At 44.2% G+C, this 19,985-nt stretch overlaps 1 protein-coding gene across 4 annotated transcripts in view; it reads left to right on the top strand.

Annotated features, from left to right (window-relative positions):
• Nucleotides 1-19,985, top strand: part of SMYD3 (SET and MYND domain containing 3) — a 777,767-nt gene that overhangs the window by 640,231 nt on the left and 117,551 nt on the right. For all 4 annotated transcript variants that reach the window (XM_002717632.5, XM_051820811.2, XM_051820810.2 and 1 more), the window contains 2 exons: nt 8,697-8,784; nt 15,719-15,893. In XM_002717632.5, the coding sequence (XP_002717678.2) occupies nt 8,697-8,784; nt 15,719-15,893 (263 nt within the window). The remainder of the gene's footprint in view (nt 1-8,696; nt 8,785-15,718; nt 15,894-19,985) is intronic.

Below are 19,985 nucleotides of genomic sequence, written 5' to 3'. Positions count from 1 at the left end.
GTTTGTGATTGATACAATAGTGAATGCTCTATTTTTAACCACTATTTTTCCACTTTATGAAAGAGCCATTTTTCCCCTCAAGTTAAATCTGAGCTGCTTTCCGTTGTTTTTGCCAAAGGAGGTGGAAATTGGTTCCAGCAGAGATGTTTTCTGTTAATCATAATGTTTTTGAATAATGTTGTATATTAATCTATTAGTCCTACTATATTATCCATGAACCAGAGTATAGTGGTCAAAAACACCACAAATTCAACTTTTTTTTCCCATCATGATTTTCAGTCTCAGGACTTCCTAGTCTGTCTCCTGAGTTTAGACGCTGTATTTGAATTTCACTCTACTTTTGTTTTTCTTTAAAAAAGTATACAGAACCCCAAACAAAACCCTTTTTTCTTTTAATACACTAGAATTATTGAATTACTGTAAAAGCTTATAAATGTGCATTAGTTTTATTTCCCATCCTATACCCATCCCTCTCCAGTCCAGTCTAATTAGATTGGGTAACAGGAAGTCCTGGAAAGCAGATTGCGTTTCTCCTTTTCCTTTTCTTTTTAATGAGAACCATCTGAAATTAGCCCAGTGCAGAAATTTCAACATCAAACACGTGTGAGCCAAGTAAACACATCTGTTCAGTTGTTCCAGATGCAAAGTGGATCTGGGTGGATGCCTCTGATGTTCAGCCTGATAGGGCTAATGGTGGCTTTCCCAAGGATGCATTCAGCCGGTGTTGCTGGATTACAGCAAGAAACACAGCTTTCAAATTCAGAGTAACTACTGGCACCTGGCAGGTATACTTTCTATTCTGAAACCCAAAGGAAGCATTTGGCCAATTGAATGTAATTGTGTTGAATGACATCCTTTTATGTGGTGGTGAGATTATCTCATATCATCTGGTACCTATTTTTCCAGTTAAGGAAATGATTTTGGTGTATTGACTTAGCAGCTTTGTATGAGGCAATGTAGATAGCTTCACTGATCTATCCAAGGGTAGATGGGGCCAGTGACCTCTGGCCATGAGAGCCACAGGAGACTTAGGATGATGTTGGAAGTGGAAACCAAGGGAATTAACTAAGTCTGCTCCCCAAGGATCCCCTGTTGCTGTTTTTGGAGGCATGGCTCCCGAGCTAGGGTGAGATTTCTGATACTCAGAGAGGGGAGTCATATTTAGCTTGTCAATTATGGCCATCATCATAATTTAGCAAATGCCTATAGCCATAGTGGGAACACATTATTTTCTGGCATTATCATGATATAGTAATATTAGAAATGAGTAAAGGCAGACATGTGATGTGAAAAAAGGACAACTTTGTATTTCCTTGGTTGGGATTCTTCTTGTGGCATTAAGGTCGTCTTGAATACTGTTACCCATGGGTTGTGGAAGAGCATTGCTCTGTCCTTACTCATTCACTCTGTTACCATATGTTTAGTGAGTCACTCACTATGCTGGCATTGGGGATACAGATGTGGTCATGGTCACCTAGGGAGTTATGAGGCTAGTTGGTCAAGTTGATCATTCAACACTTGAGCTGGCTAAGTGCCGAGGTAGGTGGCAGAGTGCCTGTAGTGGCTCAGGAAGGCTAGACTGACCCAGAAGGCAGAATTACACAAGACTTCCTGATAGAGTGCATGGAGGGATGGGAGGAGGGGGTGGCATCGTAGCATAGGGTAAAGCCACTGCCTGCAATGCCAGCATCCTTATGGGCACAGAGTTGGGTGCCTGCTGCTCCACTTCGATCCAGCTCCCTGATAATGGCCTGGGAAAAGCAGCGGAAGATGGCCAAGGTGCTTGGGCTCCTGTTACTCAGGTGGGAGACCTGGAGGAAGCCCCTGGCTCCTGGATTCAGCCTGTCCCAGCTCCAGCCACTGTGGCCATTTAGAGAGTGAGTCAGTGGATGGATGGAAGATCTCTCTCTCTCTCTCTCTCTCTCGTTCTCTGTCCCCCTCTCTAATTCTGATGTTCAAATGAATAAATAAATCTTTAAAAATAAAAAAGAATGTACTGGGGACTGAGTCCAAAATTAACAAGTGGAAAGAAAGCCAAAGTGAAGGCAGTGGCTACCCAAGGAAAGAGCAGGACAAGTCAGTCGGAGTCCTGACAGTGTTCTTAGGGAAAGGGTCCAGCTGGAAGAATAGAGGGAGTGGCAGTGCCAGAGACAGGCTTGGGTCAGATGATGGGATAGAGCCACCAGGGGAAACAATAAGGGTGAATGAACCAAGACAGGGGTGTCAAAGGCTTTTGAGCGGCCAGTGAGGGAAGGGAGACATTAAGGTGGCTCGTTCTGACCTGAGAGCAGCAGGCACAGTTCTGCCTCACATGAGCTGTTTCCATGTTTATCCTGTTTAAAATGAAGACAAGTTGAACAGGGCTTTGCTGGAGCTGTGCAAGAGTGGTCACCAGCAGTGACTAAACTGACTCTGCATTGACTCAGCCTCCAGAATGGCTCAACAGAGGGAACGGCAGAGGCCATCAGAGCAGCTTCCCCTTTGACGGGCAGGCAGCTAAGGGCCAGCACCGAAAGGCTCACCCGGGGGCAGACACTGGGCCGCCCCCAGCTGCTGGCAGAGCTCCCAAGAGCGCATTTTCTCAGGAACCCTTCTGCTTACACTCTGAATTATTGTTATCATTTGTAGAGAACTTGGTGTTTTAAGAATGTATAAATATAGAATCAACGTTTTCCCCCTCCCGAAACCTGTTTTCAGGACTCACTTCTTCAAGCCCCTTTTACATTAATCTAAAACTTAAAGAGGATTTTTTTCCTCACCATAACTTTGTTCTGAATGATAGCACATGTCCCTGATGTATTTGGATAAGAAATAATGAAAATAGCAACATTTACTAATTTCTTACCTCAGAGATTGGGAAAAATAACATCTTAAATTTACAAGTTGAGAAAGTAGAAGACTTAAGTTATGCTTACCCAAGTAGTTTTTCTGTTTGTATGGCCTATTTGTCTGCATACTCAGTTATCCTTGTTCATCCAGGTGTGAGACAAGGGAAGGGGGTACAGGCCCCTTCACAGAGGTTGTGAGATGTCCCTGCACATGGAGAGCAGGGAGAAGTGAGGGAGGGAAGCCGGGGTGGGTCAGGAGTTGGGAGATTTGGGCACCTGAGAGTATAGAGACACTCACCCTGTGGGACACTCCAGGGAGTTGATAGTTAACTGTTAATGAGTGTAGCTTTGTCCAGGTCTGGTATAATGTGCTCTCCTGAGCTATCATTTCTGAATGCTCAGAAGCCATTGCAAACTTTGCTTTCTCTCTGTCAAGTAAATAAAAAGGTTAGAGTTAGCCCCAAAGAATAGCTAACGAGATTATGTTCACTGGTGGCAGATTTAGCTGTTACTGTAATTTGAATATACAATTACTCTGTCCTGAGAAAGGGTCTCACTCTGCTTGGTTAAACAGTACCTGATCTTTGGTAGGTTCCATGTTGGGGATTTTACTGTCTTTTTTTCAAGTTTTAATACTAGAAAGATCTCAAGAACCACAGATGAATGATATTTTGAATTTATTTAGTCATCAACATGAGTTTCACCTTTTAAGCCAGTCCAGGAGAAAAACAAATTTAACTTAGATATGAAGATAGTATAAGGAGCATGGACTCTGAAGCCAGGCTGACCTGAGTATGAATCTCACGTCTGGCAAGTGGGGGTGGAGACACATTTGGACAAATAAAGCTTCAGAATTATCTTGTACCTCATTGTGAACTGTAGGTACCGATGCTCTCCAGGGATGTTCTGAGGAGTCATTAAAATCTATTCGGGCCGGCGCCGCGGCTCACTAGGCTAATCCTCCGCCTTGCGGCGCTGGCACACCAGGTTCTAGTCCCGGTCGGGGCGCCGGATTCTGTCCCGGTTGCCCCTCTTCCAGGCCAGCTCTCTGCTGTGGCCAGGGAGTGCAGTGGAGGATGGCCCAAGTACTTGGGCCCTGTACCCCATGGGAGACCAGGAGAAGCACCTGGTTCCTGCCATCGGATCAGCGTGGTGCACCGGCCGCAGTGCACCAGCCGCGGTGGCCATTGGAGGGTGAACCAACGGCAAAAGGAAGACCTTTCTCTCTGTCTCTCTCTCACTGTCCACTCTGCCTGTCAAAAAAATAAAAAAAAATAAAATAAAAATAAATAAAATCTATTCGAGGACAAGACACATCCAGACCACTACAAATAAAAGTTCTTTTCTCCCATATCAATCCTACAGTCAGCTGAGTATTTGTTACATCCCTGGCTCTGGGCTAGGTATTTGGGAGAGGCAGGATCAAAGGAGAGTAAGACATATATTTAGTGCTAAAGAGCTTATAATTAAGTGGGGAAGCTGTTACATGCACACAAGCTACTACCTACAGGCTCTGACCACACTGGTCTCCTCATTGTTTCTGGAACATCCAGGCCTGTTCCTGCCTCAGCACTTGGGCACTTGCTGCCCCCTCTCCCTGGAACTGTTGTCTCCCACTCCTCTACCTCCTTCAGATCTTTACTCAAATATCAGTTTGTCTGAGATGTTCCCTGATCACCATGGCTAAAGTCATCCCAGTGCTGCTACTCCCGACTGTCTTCCCTGTTTGTCTTTCTGGCTGACAACTCTGTTTCATTTAGATAAATGTTGGTATTTTTTCACCTTGTGTTCCTCTTACCTCTTCAGTGTGAACCGTATGATTGATTTCTTTACAGCTCAGTCCCAGTGCCTGCAATGCCAGTGTCTAAAGGCACTCAAAATGTGGATGGAATAAATGAGTGATGAAATTAATTTCAGGTACAGGGCAGAGCATCCGCAAAGCTCCAAAGGACAAAGAATAGGAGGTATGTTAGGGGCTCTATTAGTTTTCTATTGCTTTTGTAACAAATGATCATAAACTTAATGACTTAAAATCGCACAGATTGGTATGTTTCTGTAAGTCAGAAGCCTGGCACAAGTCTCACTGGGCTAAAGTCCAGGAATCCGCAGGGCTGGCTTTCAGGGTGTTCCTTTCTGGAGGCTCCAGGGGAGAATTTGTTTCCCCGTTTTTTCTGGCTTCTGGAGCCCATACATACTCCTTGTCTTATTCTTTCTTCCGTCTTCGAAGCCAGCCATGACTGGTTGAATCCCATCAACCAGTGAGTGAGTGTCACATCACTCTGGCCTCCTCTTTTGTCTCCCTCTTCCACTAGGAAGGACCATTATAATTATATTGGGCCCATCTAGAAAGTTCAGGATGCTTCCCTGTTTTGAAGTCTAATTAGCAACTTTAATCCCATCTGCAAGTTCATTCCCCTTTGCCATATAACCTCACCTGCTCACAGTTCTGGGGATCAGGACATGGGCATCTTTTGAGGGTTCATTATTTGGCCTACCACAAGGACTCAGAAGAAATTTTACTTGGAGCCTAGGATCTGCGCTGCCAGTCTTGAGGTATAAAATTGGGAAATATAGCCAGGCATGACCATGACTGTCAAGATTTAGCAAGTGCACTGCATCTGGGAGATGGTGGGAGGTTGCTGAAGGCCTTAGAGTGGAGGCGGGGGTGATCAAACTGAGGCTTTAGGAGGTGAATATGGACTTACAGCAGGGATTCTCAGGGAACTGATGTTTGTCTTCTCAAAGCATGTGACTCCCCTCCCCTTTCTAAGTGCAGAAAGCTAGGTATATATTTAGGATTTCCTAAAAAAGTAGAGTGCTGTTAGAATTCCTTTTGCAAACTACCTTGTTGTATCACACATACACAGCACACAAATGGAGACCCATCAAGTCCTGTTTCAGACACACTCACACAAGTGCTCAGTCCTCTCCTATGCAAACTGGCGGCCTCACCCTGTTCTTGGGGTCTCCTTTCTGTGCTCATCAGTGGCCCCCAATTTTTTTCTTCCCTGACATACGCATACCTGAATATATATCTTCCAGCTAGTAACCTAGGCTTACTGTGGCAGTAGTCCTCACAGGATCATGCTGTAAACCTCCCCAGCAGCCCTAAAGACACTCTCAGAAGATGTGTATAGTTTGACAAAGTCTGGCTTCTTTCACCTTTTCCACCCATCTCACGAAGGCCACTGCTTGGGGCGCCTGCATGCTGTATTAGGGTACTTGGGTTGAGATCCTGTTACTCTGCTCTGATCCAGTTACTGCTAATGTGAATCTTGGGAGGCAGCAGGTGATGACGCAAGTTCTTGGGTTCCTACCCTCTACATGGGAGACCTGGATGGAGTTCCAAGCTCCTGGTTTCAGCCTGGGCCAACCCTGGATGTTGTTGGTATTTGGGGACTGAATTAGTGGATAGAAGATTGATCTCTATCTGTCTCTGTCTCTCTTTCTCTCTCTTTCTCTGTTTCTCCTCTCCCCTCAAATAAAATGAAAATAAATAACTTAAAACAGCACTGTTCAATAGAACTTTCTACAGTGACAGAACTAACATCTATCTATCTATCTATCTATCTATCTATCTATCTATCTATCTATCTTCCGTCCACTGTGGTAATTGTGAAATGTGACTGGTGCAGCTGTAAATAGACACATGTTGTGATGGCTACCATGTTGAAGAGTGCAGCTTTCAACATCTAATACTTGCTGAGCATGTGCAAGAGGCTGTAATGGTATTTGTGGGACACAGAGTAGTATATAATGAGGACACAAGTTTTTCATTTAAACTTTGACTATAACATTGTGATTTTTGGACAAGTCATGTAATCTCTCTCAATCTAGCTCTGTCATCTACCAACTTTTATGATCGCTTGTATATCAAAGAGTAGGGGCAGATGCTGTCTGGCCTAGAGGAGACGATTATTTTACTTCTGAATTGTTTAAAGTTGATGCATGGTGATAAAAGATCTCCTTTCAATTAATTTTAGTGTTGCTTTTTAATATTCTAGATAGCATACCTTCTCCTTGCCCAGGCAAGGGTGGAATGCACCCACTGCCTGCCCATGTTACTATACTGGGTATGATGTCACATGAAACAAGATTAAAAATGGAACAATATGGGGCTGGTGCTGTGACATAGCAGGTAAAACCACCGCCTGCAGTGCTGGCATCCTATACGGGTGCCAGTTCAAAATCCAGCTGCTTCACTTCTGATCCAGCTCTCTGCTATAGCCTGGGAAAACAGTAGAAGATGGCCCAAGTCCTTGGGCCCCTGCACCCACGTGGGAGACCCGGAAGAAGCTCCTGGCTCCTGGCTTTGGATTGGCACAGCTCCGGCTGTTGCATCCAACTGGGGAATGTACCAGTGGATAGAAGACCTTTCTCTGCCTCTCCTTCTCTTTGTGTAACTTTGACTTTCAAATAATAAATAAATCTTTAAAAGCAAATGGAACAATATTAGTAAAAGACTGAGCACTGTATCACACACATAGTTTGCAGTCATTCATTCAACAAGTGCTGATTAGCACCTACAGTGGTGCTGGAGATACAGATAGAATATGGAAAAATGAGAGGACCTGCTTACTGAATGGGAGAGGGCACATTTAATCAAAGCTGGCTTATAATTTTGTGGGTTTTTAGTTAATTTTTAAAACTGCCAGTGGGTTTTTTTTTTTTTCATTTTTGTAGAAGTCAGCATTGGTTCATATGGATTTAGCTTACTTATTTCCCTTTATCCTAGCTTCCTTTTGATCAATAACTTCAGCCATTACCAGACACTTTCAGTTTTCTTCAGTCTGTGTAGCCCTAGGTAGTCACTAATCTACTTTGTGTCTCTGGATTTTCCTGTACAGGATGCTTCCTGTAAAATGAATTGTGTAACAGGTGGTCTTCTGTGATTGCTTTTTTCACTTAGCATGTTTTCAAAGTTCATTCATGTACATTCATGTTGCAGTGTGCACCAATACTTCATTTGCTTTATTGTTTAAAGATTTATTTATTTATTTGATTGATTGAAAGGCAGATTTAAAGATAGGGAGATAGAGGGCAGTAGGGGAGAGAAAGAAATATATCTACCATCTGCTGGTTCATTCCCCAAATGGCCACAATAGGAAGGTCTGGACCAGGTTGAAGCCAGGAGCTGGTCTCCCACATGGTGGCAGAGTCCCAGGCATTTGGGCCATCTTCGGCTGCTTTCCCAGGAGTATTAGCAGGGAGCTGGATCAGAAGTGGAAGAGCTGGGACTTGAACTTGCACCCATGGGGTATGCCAGTGTCACAGGCAGCAGCTTAACCTGCTATGCCACATGCTGGCTCCCACTTGTTTCATTGTTGAACATCATTCCATTGTATACCTATACAATATTTTATTTATCCATTCATGAGTTGATGGACATTTCTGCTGCTTAGGTATTATGAACAGTGCTGCTGTATTTGTTTACAGGTTTTTGTTGTACGTGTTTTTTGTTTTTTTTTTTTTCTCACAGGCTTATACCTAGGAGTAGATTTGTCAATCGAGTAATTCTAGTTGCTAATATGCTAACTCTGTGTTTAATCTTTTGAGGAACTGTCAGACTGTTTGCAAATCTGTACCATTCTACATTCCCACCAGCAGTAGAGGAGGGTGTCAATTTCTCCACATCCTCACTAGTACCTCCTATTAGCTTTTTTGATTATAGCCAGGCTAGTGAGCATGAAGTAGTATGTAATTGTTGTTTTGATTTGTATTTCCCTGATGGTTAATGGTATCAAGCATCTTTTATGTGCTAATGAGTCATTTGTACAACTTTTGGAGAAATGTCCATTCAGATCCTTTGCCCAGTTTTTAATTGAATTATTTGTTTTTCTTCCCTGTCTTTTAATTTGGCTTGGGCAGGATGCTGATATGCTAACCGGTGATGAGCAAATATGGAAAGAAGTTCAAGAATCCTTGAAAAAAATTGAAGAACTGAAGGCACATTGGAGTATCCTTTTATCTGTGGGTGAGTTGGATGTTGGAATTGCTTTTTTATTGTTTGGAGTCTGGTGTTAATGAGGCCAGGGGCAGAGTATCACTTCTCTGTAAGCTTCCTTCTGTTCCATGGTCATGGGCTGCATCTCTCGTCCTAGTCGGCAGTTTGGGTACAGGCTAAGGAAGATTGTGGTGACATCAGCATGTATCTCTCACCACCATTAGAACAGATGGCTCAGAAACAGTAGGAAAGAAAGTAGTAGTCTCTTTAAATGTAAAAGCTACCATGTTTCTAGATTCCTTTCCACCCATAACCACATCCATCTCCAGGAAAGAATAGCTTAGAATCTTTATAATTTAAGGTCACTGACCCTCAGACACAGAAACTTCATCTTAAACCAGCCATGACTACAGCACCAATGTGTGTGGCTACACAATAACTTTTCCTGGGATAAATAGTAAGGCCCCTCAGTGGGTTAAAGTTCTAAGTAAAGTGCGATAGCATATGGGGGAGGTTGTATGGGAAGATTCCTCTGGTGTTTTACTGTGCAAAAGGTCTCCTGAATCAGGGACAGGATTTGCATAGGATAGGCCAAGTGGGACATCACTCTCAGGAGAGGAGTGCGTTTGGGGAAAAATGTGACACCACCACAGTAAGAAGAAAGAAGGATGAAAAAGGGCTACAAAAAAGTCTTTTAGATACTTTGGGCAAACAGGAACAAAAACAAAAACAAAACAAGAAACCACAAACTTACAGATGAGGTTTGAGGTTTCTCATCCACAGATAATGTTTTTAAAAGAATCATAAACAATGCAAAAGTAGTTAGATAGACATTTCAATTTTTAAAGGTGAAATCATTTCTGAAATCCATGGCCCAGTGACTTTGTTAGTTGTTCTATGAGAGACTTTGGCATTGGTTCCAAAGAAATGGAAAAGAAAACTATGATCATTAGAGTGCTGTATGGGTTTACTAAGAGCAAGAAAGTCATGATTTTCTCTGTGAAGTTTGTAAATAGAGTTCATAAAGGGAATTAGTCAAGGAATTTATGTTAGAAGCCAACATAGCCAATTTTGTCTTGCTAAATGATAAGAATGATGCTTAATTGGGTCACAGTCACTTTTGAGTGCTTTGTTCCCATCTCAGTCCTCTTCAACCTTTGATAAAGTCTCTTGAATAAAGAGACAGGCAGGGTTCATCATATATCCAAAAATGTATAGATGGAAGGGATAGCAGATGTAGAATGATACAATCAGGAGTTCAAAAAAATCCCTGGAAGTTTTAAGTGATGTCTTCAGTTTAAAAAGATGAAATTTTGACAAGAGTACATGTAAAATGTTCTATTGAGATAAAAAATTTTAAGTGTATAAATATTCAGAAAGCTTACCAAAGATAAGAGACACTTTTCTTATATGTATATATATGTGTATTTGAAAGGCAAAATTATGGAGATGGGGAATAGAGAGGAGAGAGAGACAGAGAAAGAGATATCTTTGATTCACTGGTTTACTCCCCAAATGGCTGCAACAGCTAGGGCTGGGCCAGTCCAAAGCCAGGAGCCAGGAGCTTCTCCTGGGTCTCCAATGCTGATGAGGAGGCCCAAGCACTTAGGCCATCTTTTATTCCTTTCTCAGGCCATAGCAGAAAGCTGGATCAGAAGTGGAGCAGCCGGGACTCAAACCAGCATCCATAGGGGATGCCAGCACTGCAAGTAGTGCTACACCACAGCGCTGGCCACCGGTATATGAAAAACTTTTAGTGCTTTAGTAAGCAACGTGGTTTGGGGCCAGCATCATGGTGTAGTGAGTAGACCTTCTGCCTGTGATGCCAACATCCCATGTGGGCACCTGTTCAAGTCCTGGCTGTTCCACGTCCAGTCCACCTCCCTGCTAATGACCTGGGCAAAGCAGTGGAGAATGACCCAACTGTATGCGCCTGTGCCACCCATGTGGGAGACCAGGAAGAAGCTACTGGCTCCTGGCTTTGGCCTGGTCCAGCCTTGCGGTCGCAGACATCTGGGGAGTGAACCAGCAGATGGAAGATTTTCTCTCTCTCTTTCTCTGTCTGTCTGTCTCTCTCTCTCTAGCTCTGACTTTCAAATAAATAAATAAATGTTTAGGGAAAAGACAGCATGGTTCACAACCATGAGAGTATGATATTAATGAGAGTATGATATTAACTCCCCTCAAGGATTACAGAGTTCTCAGGCTGCATTCATAGAAATGTATAGTTGTTTGTATTGATCTCATCAATTCTTGAATTTTCTATTTAGTATGGAGTAGAACATTGAAGGAGGTATATAGAAAAACAAATAAATTTCAAGGAATAGAACCAGAACCAAGGAAGAATTTGAAAGCCTAACTTTAGATCAGATGGAAGATCATGAAAAAAATTGCCAAATCTGAGAGTAGCAGGTCCGTGGTCATGGGCTCAAAGAGCTGATACAGTGCAGAGGAGTAGGATTATTCTGTGTGGCTCCAAGGATGACCCAGCTACAGTCATTCTCAATTGTGTATGTTTTTACTGAAAACAGAGTCTGTGCCGTGTGCCTTGCTGGTCATAATCCACCTTATGATCCAGGCAGAAATTAAAAGGCACAGCACTCCATGCGTAACTCGCATACAAAATGGTATAGTCAATGTGAGAGGTCAAACGTATTTTGGTAAATATAAATATTTACAGGGAATTCAGAGACACCGACATCAGCTTTGGGTAGTCAAAGTTCTCATGGAGGAGGCAACAACTGAGCTGTGTGTGGGAGGGCTCCCCGGAGTTCGGCCAGGCCAACAGAATGGAGAAGTGGGGTCCCTGGGCACAATACGGCACGAGGCGGCATGCTGCCAGCAAGTGGCCTACTGTTGTGTTTGAGAGGAGGGCAACGTGGTAAGGCCTTAAATACCATGCACAGGTGAGAGGAAACCGTGGGATGAGTTTAAGCAGTAGAATAATGTGATTAGGTGACCAAAAGCTCTGTGTTCTGACACTATGAGTCTGAAGAAGTTGATTAATTCCCAAGTGAATTTACTCTGCTCCTCTTTCTCTTTTCCCCTAATCCTCTTATGGTTGTTTAAAACTATTCAGGAAAAAAAAAAAGATATCTGTTCTGTCCACTGGTAATCTGTTCTCTTTGGGTGGGCTATCTAGTCCTGCTTAGGTCTCGAGCTCTACTCCTCGCTGGAACTGAGTGACTTGTAGTAAACACCACACAAATGCCAGGCACTAAATCTTTAAGCAAATAGATGCCAGCATTAGCTTGGGGGAAAAGCTTCTTAGTTAAAATTATTCCATTTTTTTGCTCACTGGGGTGTTATACAGGAAAGGTTTTGCCGCCTTTGCCAGGAGACCATTGCCAATATTGTGAAGGGAAATTGGCTCGCAGTCCCTTCCAGCTTGCTTGGGGATAAAGTCGATGTATTCCTTTGAGTGGCTGCGGAATGTCACATCTGGTTTTTGCTTCCAAAGCTTGTCACCTCAAGCATCTTTAGAATGAATTGGAAAATATATAAATGAATACACAAACAATAGTGGAGGTCAAATAACATAATGTTAAAATAAGGTGCAAGTCTTGCCACAAAAATGTCTAACATTGTGTAAGAGACAGTCATTCCTCCTGACAGTTCGTCAAATATCTAATCCTGGAATGAAAAGCCACAGAGGTTATCCCAGCAATCTGTTACAAAATCAGTGCATTGCATAAGACACTGCTTCCCCCAACCTGTGGGGGACGTATTCAGCAAACTTTAAACATACATGTCAGATGAATACAAAGGAAAATCGCCAACTCTTCTAGGACCAGAGTTAACTCCTCAGAGACAGGACTTGTCCTAAAATTACAGGGAGTGCAAGATGAAGGGCCCCCAACTGCGTTTAGTGATGCTTGAAATTCTCAGCAAGCAAGCCGTGCTTCGGGGTGAAGTATTTTGCCTCCAGGAGGAGGCCCCTGCTGAAAGGAAAATATGTTTCCTGTGAGGGTTCATAAAGATAATAGTCCTCACTCACGCAAGTGGCTTGATTAGCTTATTAAGAGTGTCTGCTGAGGGTATGGATGCTGGACAAAGTGGATTTTGCTGGAGGGAGGGATAAAGCAGAGCTGGAGTACACAGAGGGCTGCCTGTTTGGGATGCATCACGTTGTGGTAGGACACCACAGAGAGGGCCTGAGCTTGGGGGATTGTGAAGAGATGGGGTCCCGTGGGAGAATGGGGTGTTCCATCCATCCGGGTCCATCGTATCCTTTACCTTAAGCCTAGTCATACTTAGAGGTCGTAACACAGAAAAGAAGGGGGAAGATACTACTGCTTGTGCGGTGTATATCTTGTGTGTGCCACCAAATGTTTACTCCTATATCCCTGGCACCCAGACTTCTGCCTGGCTCACAACAGAATGCATACAGAGTTTTGTCATTCTGCATACAGTGTCTTATTTAATTCCCACAGTGACGTTATGCAGTTTTTACTTTTGGCCTGTCTCAAAGCACTTTGACTTCCTCAGAACTTCAAACCTTACAAATGACACAATCAGCTTAGATTTGAATCCTGCTTTATCTACAGTCAGAGGCTATGCCATTTCTGCTGTATCTGAACTCTTCAGACATTGTCCCCCACAGGAACTCTGACATCTGAAAGGAGGTGAATGTATTTCTACACTGTGGAAGGTGGGGGTAGGGTGAGTGAAGGGCCAATCCTAGCCCAGCTGCTTCCTTAGCCTGTCCCCACCCTCATGCAACAGCATAGCACAGAAATTGAGTGAGCTTGTGAAGCCCTGCACTCCTGCCATCAGCTGTGCAGTGCTTCTGAGCTAATTTGCGAGAGAGAGAGATTCAAAGCACTCTCTAAATACTATGTCCTCAGTCCTCGACTCTAAGGAGACAGAGAATGAAGTGAGGTCACACTAAAACTCAATGAGATTAACTCACCGTTAATCAGAAAGTCATTGTTACCAAGGAGTGGATATTGGGTCCTCTCCCTATCCTTTGTTTAATTTGAGAGGTAAACAGAGAGAGAAACAGATGAAGGGACAGAGCTCCCATCTGCTGGTTCATTTCCCAAATGCTCTGCATGCAGGAACCCGATCCTGTCTCCCATGTAGGTACCAGTGTCTCAGTTACTTGAGCCATCACCTGCTGCCTTCTAGGGTGTGCATTAGCAGGAAGCTGAATCCCAAGCGGACCTGGGACTTGAACCCAGGCTTTCTGATATGAGACACAGGTGTCCCAACTGGCATCTTAACTGTTGTGCCACATGCTTTTTCCTCCCCATTCTTTAAAAAGTATCATTTGCCTTTGCCTGCAATTTATGCACATAAAGCCATGGTCTTAATATTTTCTTTCACTTTTGGGGGTTAAAATAAGAATATCTTTGATTAGCTGTTTAGCTTAGAGGTTAAGGTGCTGATTAGAGAGGCTGGCACTGTGGCGGAGTAGGTAAAGATGCCATCTGCAGTGCTGAGATCCCATTTGGATGCTGGTTCGAGTCCCAGTTGCTCCACTTCAGATCCAGTTCTCTGCTATGGCCTAGGAAAGCAGTAGAAGTCTTTGGGCCCCTGCACCCCACGTTGAAGGCCCAGAAGAAGCTCCTGGCTTCTGGCTTCTGATCAGCCCAGCTCTAGCCATTGCAGCCATCTGGGGAGCGAACCAGTGGATGGAAGTGGATGCAAAACTTTTCTCTCTCTCTCTCTCTCTCTCTCTCTCTCTCTCTCTCTCTCTCTCTCTCTGTCTCTCTCTGCCTGTGCCTCTCTATAACTTCATGTGCTGATTAGAATGTCTGTGTTTTACAAAGAAATGCATTGTTCTATTTCTGGCTCCAGCTTCTTGGGAATTTGTACGCTGAGAGTAAGTGGTGATGGGTTTGGTAGTTGGGTTCCTGCCACCGACAAGATCTGATCTGAGTTCCCGGCTCATAGCTTCAGCTGTAGCCATCTGGGAAGTGAACCAGGAGATGGAAACTTGCTCTAGCTCTTGATGTATATCTGTCTCTCAAATAATTTTTTTTTTTTTGACAGGCAGAGTGGACAGTGAGAGAGCGAGAGACAGAGAGAAAGGTCTTCCTTTTCCATGGGTTCACCCCTCCAATGGCCGCTGCGGCTGGTGCGCTGCGGCCAGTGCACCACGCTAATCCGAAGCCTGGAGCCAGGTGCTTCTCCTGGTCTCCCATGCGGGTGCAGGGCCCAAAGACTTGGGCCATCCTCCACTGCACTCCCGGGCCACAGCAGAGAGCTGGACTGGAAGAGGAGCAACCGGGACAGAATCCGGCACCCCGACCAGGACTAGAACCCGGTGTGCTGGCGCCACAGGCAGAGGATTAGCCTAGTGAGCCACAGCGCCGGCCTCTCAAATAATTTTTTAAAAAAGAATAGTTTTGTTAAGTATAGACTTGGGTCATGTTTGCTTTATAATAAAAAAAAATGAGATACAGTGCAAGTGAATTTCTTTAAATTGCTTCCCCTAGTGTGTGCCTATCAGTTTTTTTTTTTTTTTAATTTGGCTCTGTGGATGCCCAAGACTCAAATGACACAGAAGCAAGCGTAAGCTCTTCCTTTTGAAATAGGAATTTCTTTAAAGCATCTTTAATTTCTGATCAACTTTTAAATAGATACTAACACAGTAATAATTTCAAACTGAACTAACAATGTTTAATAAACAGCGTCTTCTGTTTCACAACTAGGTTGAAAGAGAATATATTAAGAGTGCGAAGAAGAAAAGGAATCTTTGGAAATTTTAAGTCGCTAAAGCTTATAAGATGGCTTGTTGATGTAAACAGAATCTGCTTCCCTGAGATGCTGCTTACATGTTTTGTTTCTCAAGTGTGTATTCAGGCGGCTCATCTGTGCAAACTAAAGGGGACTTCCTTCCCTCCTGTGCCCAGGAGCTCTTCAGTCTTTTAGAGGCTCTCATTTCACTTTTGTTTTTCCTTGATCAAGACAATGAATCCTTAACTAAGGTTAATAACAGAGTGGGAACAGGTTCTGGCCCTGTGCCAGACAATCATAAGCAGCAACTCCGAACGGCTTCCCGACATCAACATCTACCAGCTGAAGGTGCTCGACTGTGCCATGGATGCCTGTATCAATCTCGGTCTGTTGGAGGAGGCGTTGTTCTATGGCATTCGGACCATGGAGCCATACAGGTAGGTCCCAGTGAGAAGGCTAAAGTAAAGGCAGAATATGTTTACTTGGCGCAAAGGGTTGACGTTGGGTGGTATTTAATTACTACTTTATAGCGAATGTTCCCATCTGCTTTTCAATACGTAAAACGAAAGCTTGTTTTATTCCTTTTTTCACTGATATATGCATCCATTAATCATTTATTAAGTTTCTTGTGTGTGTCAAGCACTGTGGGTGTACAGAGAGACTGATGAAATGCTGTCTCGTGTGGTAGACATGAATACAGTATGTGAGGTTCTTGTAATGACAGAAGCAAACATAGGGAAGGTGTGGGAGACCTGGAGAGGAGGAGCCTGTGGCTCATACATAGCTTGGGAGTTTGTGTCCTTGGCCTCTGCTGGCCCAGGTGAGGCCGGCCAGCATGGAGACCATGGTCGGGCTCATGTTTGTTGAGCTTTATAGTTCCCAGAGTACTTTCAGTAGAATCATTTGCCCTCACAGCCACTTTATGATCCAGATGGTTGAGCAGGGGGCTACCCTGCCCATATGGGTTGCTGAGTCAGCCAAAGGACCTATGGGTAATTTTCTATTGGTTGCCGAGAGACCCACAACTTTTCTGTTCCTGTGTGTCCTTGTAACTTGTGTCCCAGGAGAGAGAGCCTATTTGCTGCAGGCTAACAATGAAAGTCCAGAAGTTGAGATTGAAATCCCTCCGGGGGGAGGACACAGAGGCTTAGGCAGATTCTGGGAAGATACTGAGACTCCCAGCTCTGCAGATGGTAGAAACGTGGTGTCAGCCAAAAAGGGCTGTGTGGAGGGGCAGTCCGGGTCTAGACGTATGCGACTTGGGACAACAGACTCAGAAGGACTCTAAGTGAAGCAGGGGTAGGAGAAAGGTAGCACAGAGGATACTCCCTCTCCCTTGAGGAAGAACCTCAGGAGGCAACTTGGAAGGAAAGTCGCAGGAACTAGTGTGACGAGAACAAAAGTGAGTCCAGGATTAGGACTTTAGCTCAGGCAAAGGTAGGAAGCCAGAAGTGAGGCACTTAGCCAGGAACTTTTTGTAGGTAGAGAGGAATGTAAAGGTGACAAAGGCCCTACCAGACAGGACATGGCAGGGGTCCATAAACCAGCCAGTGGCACCGGCGTGACCTGGAGGGTGTTTTCTGGACTTTTGTAGGTGATTTTTGCCACTGCCTTGTAGATGAACGGCTTAGGAATCCAGACTGTGAGTCAACTATAATCAAACTTAGTAGAGATTGCCTTGAGGGCTGTAGACTTTCTCATGAGCAGTGAGATGTCTATTCGGTGAGATGAATCTTGTGGGTTCTCAGAAAATCCGAGTCGAATACAAAGAGATAAGGCGTCTTTCTCAGAGCCTCGGTGTTGCAGTGACAGGCAGGTCAGGCGTCATTGGTGTTACCTCTCTGAACTCCAGGGCTTGGGCTCGGGGAAGCCAAACCACAGGCTGCTGGCTTGAGCGGGTGGACTCCAGCCAGGAGCTGCGGGCAGAAAATCCTCCTTCACTCCTGGCTGGTGCTGCATTCTTGCTGCCATCTTCCGCTTCCTCTCAACGTTCAGGCTGCCCTGCTCAGGCCTCTCTGAAGCACGGAAGCCCGTTCTCTGTGTATTTCTGAATTCTCATTCCCCCACCTACCCTGGCCTCTCTGAAGCTCTAACTTACCCTTCAGTTGGACTTAACCTTGAGTCCAACAAAGAGATCTTTTCTTGTGTGGCCAAATCCAGCAGAATGTCCTGTATCGAGTTGGGAAAACATTTGGTTATATTTTCCTGATGTTTGGCAGGTCTCAGTCTCTCCGTCAATGTGTCCTCTGTTCTTATGCTGGGTGACAAATTTCTAAGCCTCCCTCATTTTCTGTTCCCTGGAGCTTGTTAAGGAGTTGCTGTGCAGTGTTTGGGATTTCAAGAAATCTAACCTGCATTGCTTCACTTCAAATGAGTGAGATTTGATCCCCTTGCTTTCGAAGTTACAGTAGAGGAAAAGGATTATAATGAAGTTAGGAGAAAGGAGCGGGAGTTGATACTACCACATTTTGCCTCTTTCCCTGCAGCTCAGGCAAAAGTAAAAATAAGGAAGCAGGTACAGATAGGTCAGATGCTCTGTAGCCCTATGATACTCTTGGAATGTGAGGTAGGAATAAAGAAGCTGGCTTGTGCGTGAGGGAATTCACACTGAGTGTGATCAGCCATCAGCATGGGCTCCTTGCAAGAGTGCTAGCAGGCTTCTTGCTTACTTTTAGCCAAGGACACGGACAGTGACCAAGAGGTGACTGGATTGTCAGCTGCCGTAACAGCTTTACAACATTAATGTATAGCTTGCCACAGTGAGATTGAGGTCACGTCTCAAGTGAGAATTTTGTCACCCCGACCTTGGCTAAATCTTAACTTCTGACCTTAGGGAGAAAGTGTCCATGTTCCGTTTTTAATCCAAATCACTGGTCTCAGCTCCTTTCCTGCCACTCTGTCACTTACTTCTTCTCAATATATTTTACTCAGTGCTTGTGGTGCAATTTATTGTTAGGTTCTTTATGTTTCATAAAGCAAGTTGGAAATAATTCATGTAAAATGTATACCTTCAGGCTGGCACTGTGGCATAGCAGGTAAAGCCGCCGCCTGCAAGTGCTGGCATCCCATATGGGTGCCGGTTCAAGTCCCAACTGCTCCACTTCCAATCCAGCTCTCTCCTATGGCCTGGGAAAACAGTAGAAGATGGCCCAAGTCCTTGAGCCCCTGCACCCATGTAGGAAACCCAGAAGAAGCTCCTGGCCCCTGGCTTCAGATTAGCATAGCTCTGGCCATTGTGGCCAGTTGGGAAGTGAACCAGAGGATGGACAACCTCTTTCTCTCCCTGCCTCTCCTTCTCTCTATGTGTAACTCTGATTTTAAAATAAAATAATAAATCTTTTTTCTAAAAAAGTATACATTCTAGTACACTTATTAGCTTGTAGTATGTCCTCCAAAAGTATCTGTGCCCATATCCACAGTTATGTACACAAGTATACCTTAGCATTGCAAACACTAAGCAGAATAAAAGTAATTTAAAAGTTTTTCATAAAGTTCATTAACAATAAGATGATTCAGGTTCTAAAGTTGATAATTTCGAATGTGATATGTGTTTTCCTGTGAAGGTTGGTGTTACAGATTATGTGAGCTCTCCAGCCTTGCCCACAAAAGCCTATGCAGCCTGTAATGATGTCATCAGTGTAAGCTGTATGTTTCAGAGAGAGCAGAGAATTAAATACAAACTGCTGCTTAAAATATTTATTTGGAAGTCTGCTATTCCCACATCTAATTTTCTCCAAAACTGTTCAGAGTGAGGAAGAGAGAGAGAGAGAGAGAGAGAGAATGATCTACTGATTCACTGATCAGATGGCTGCGATGGACAGGGCTAAGCCAGGCTGAAGCCAAGAGCTTTATTCAGTTTTCTCACATGGGGGGCAGGGGTCTAAATAATTGGGCCATCTTCCACTGCTTTCCTAGGCACATTAGCAGGGAGCTGGATTGAAAGAGGACCAGCCAGGACTTGAAGAAGCACCCATTATGGGATGCTGGCATTGCAGGCAGAGGCTTTATCTGTTACTCCACAATGCCAACCCCACAAATTGTTTTTTTTTTTAAGATTTATTTATTTATTTGATAGGTTGTTTGATAGGTAGAGTAACAGAGGCAGAGACAGAGAGAAAGGTCTTCCTCTGCTGATTGACTCCCCAGATGACCGCAATGGCTAGAGCTGCGCCAGTCCAAAGTGAGGAGCCAGGATCTTCTTCCGGGTCTCATACATGATGGGTGCAGGAGCCCAAGGACTTGGGCCGTCTTCTACTGCTTTCCCAGGTCATAGCAGAGAGCTGGATCGGAAGAGGCACAGCCAGAACTTGAACCGAAGCCCATATGGGATGCTGGTGCCACAGGCATAGACTTAGCCCATTACACCATAGCACTGGCCCCACTTAATTCTTTTTAACAGAAACATAGTATTTCATCTCATGAATAAATCAGTTCTTGTATCTTTGTGTACTGATACACCTAAATCCTAAAAGATAAATGCATGTGATAAATTGCTACATGCTGACTTGCTGCTTCAAAGGTTATTCATT

This window comes from Oryctolagus cuniculus, chromosome 13, assembly GCF_964237555.1.
Source record: "Oryctolagus cuniculus chromosome 13, mOryCun1.1, whole genome shotgun sequence".
NCBI lineage: Eukaryota > Metazoa > Chordata > Mammalia > Lagomorpha > Leporidae > Oryctolagus > Oryctolagus cuniculus.
The sequence above is the reverse complement of the archived record's forward strand: the minus strand, read 5'-3'. Positions and strand labels throughout refer to the sequence as shown.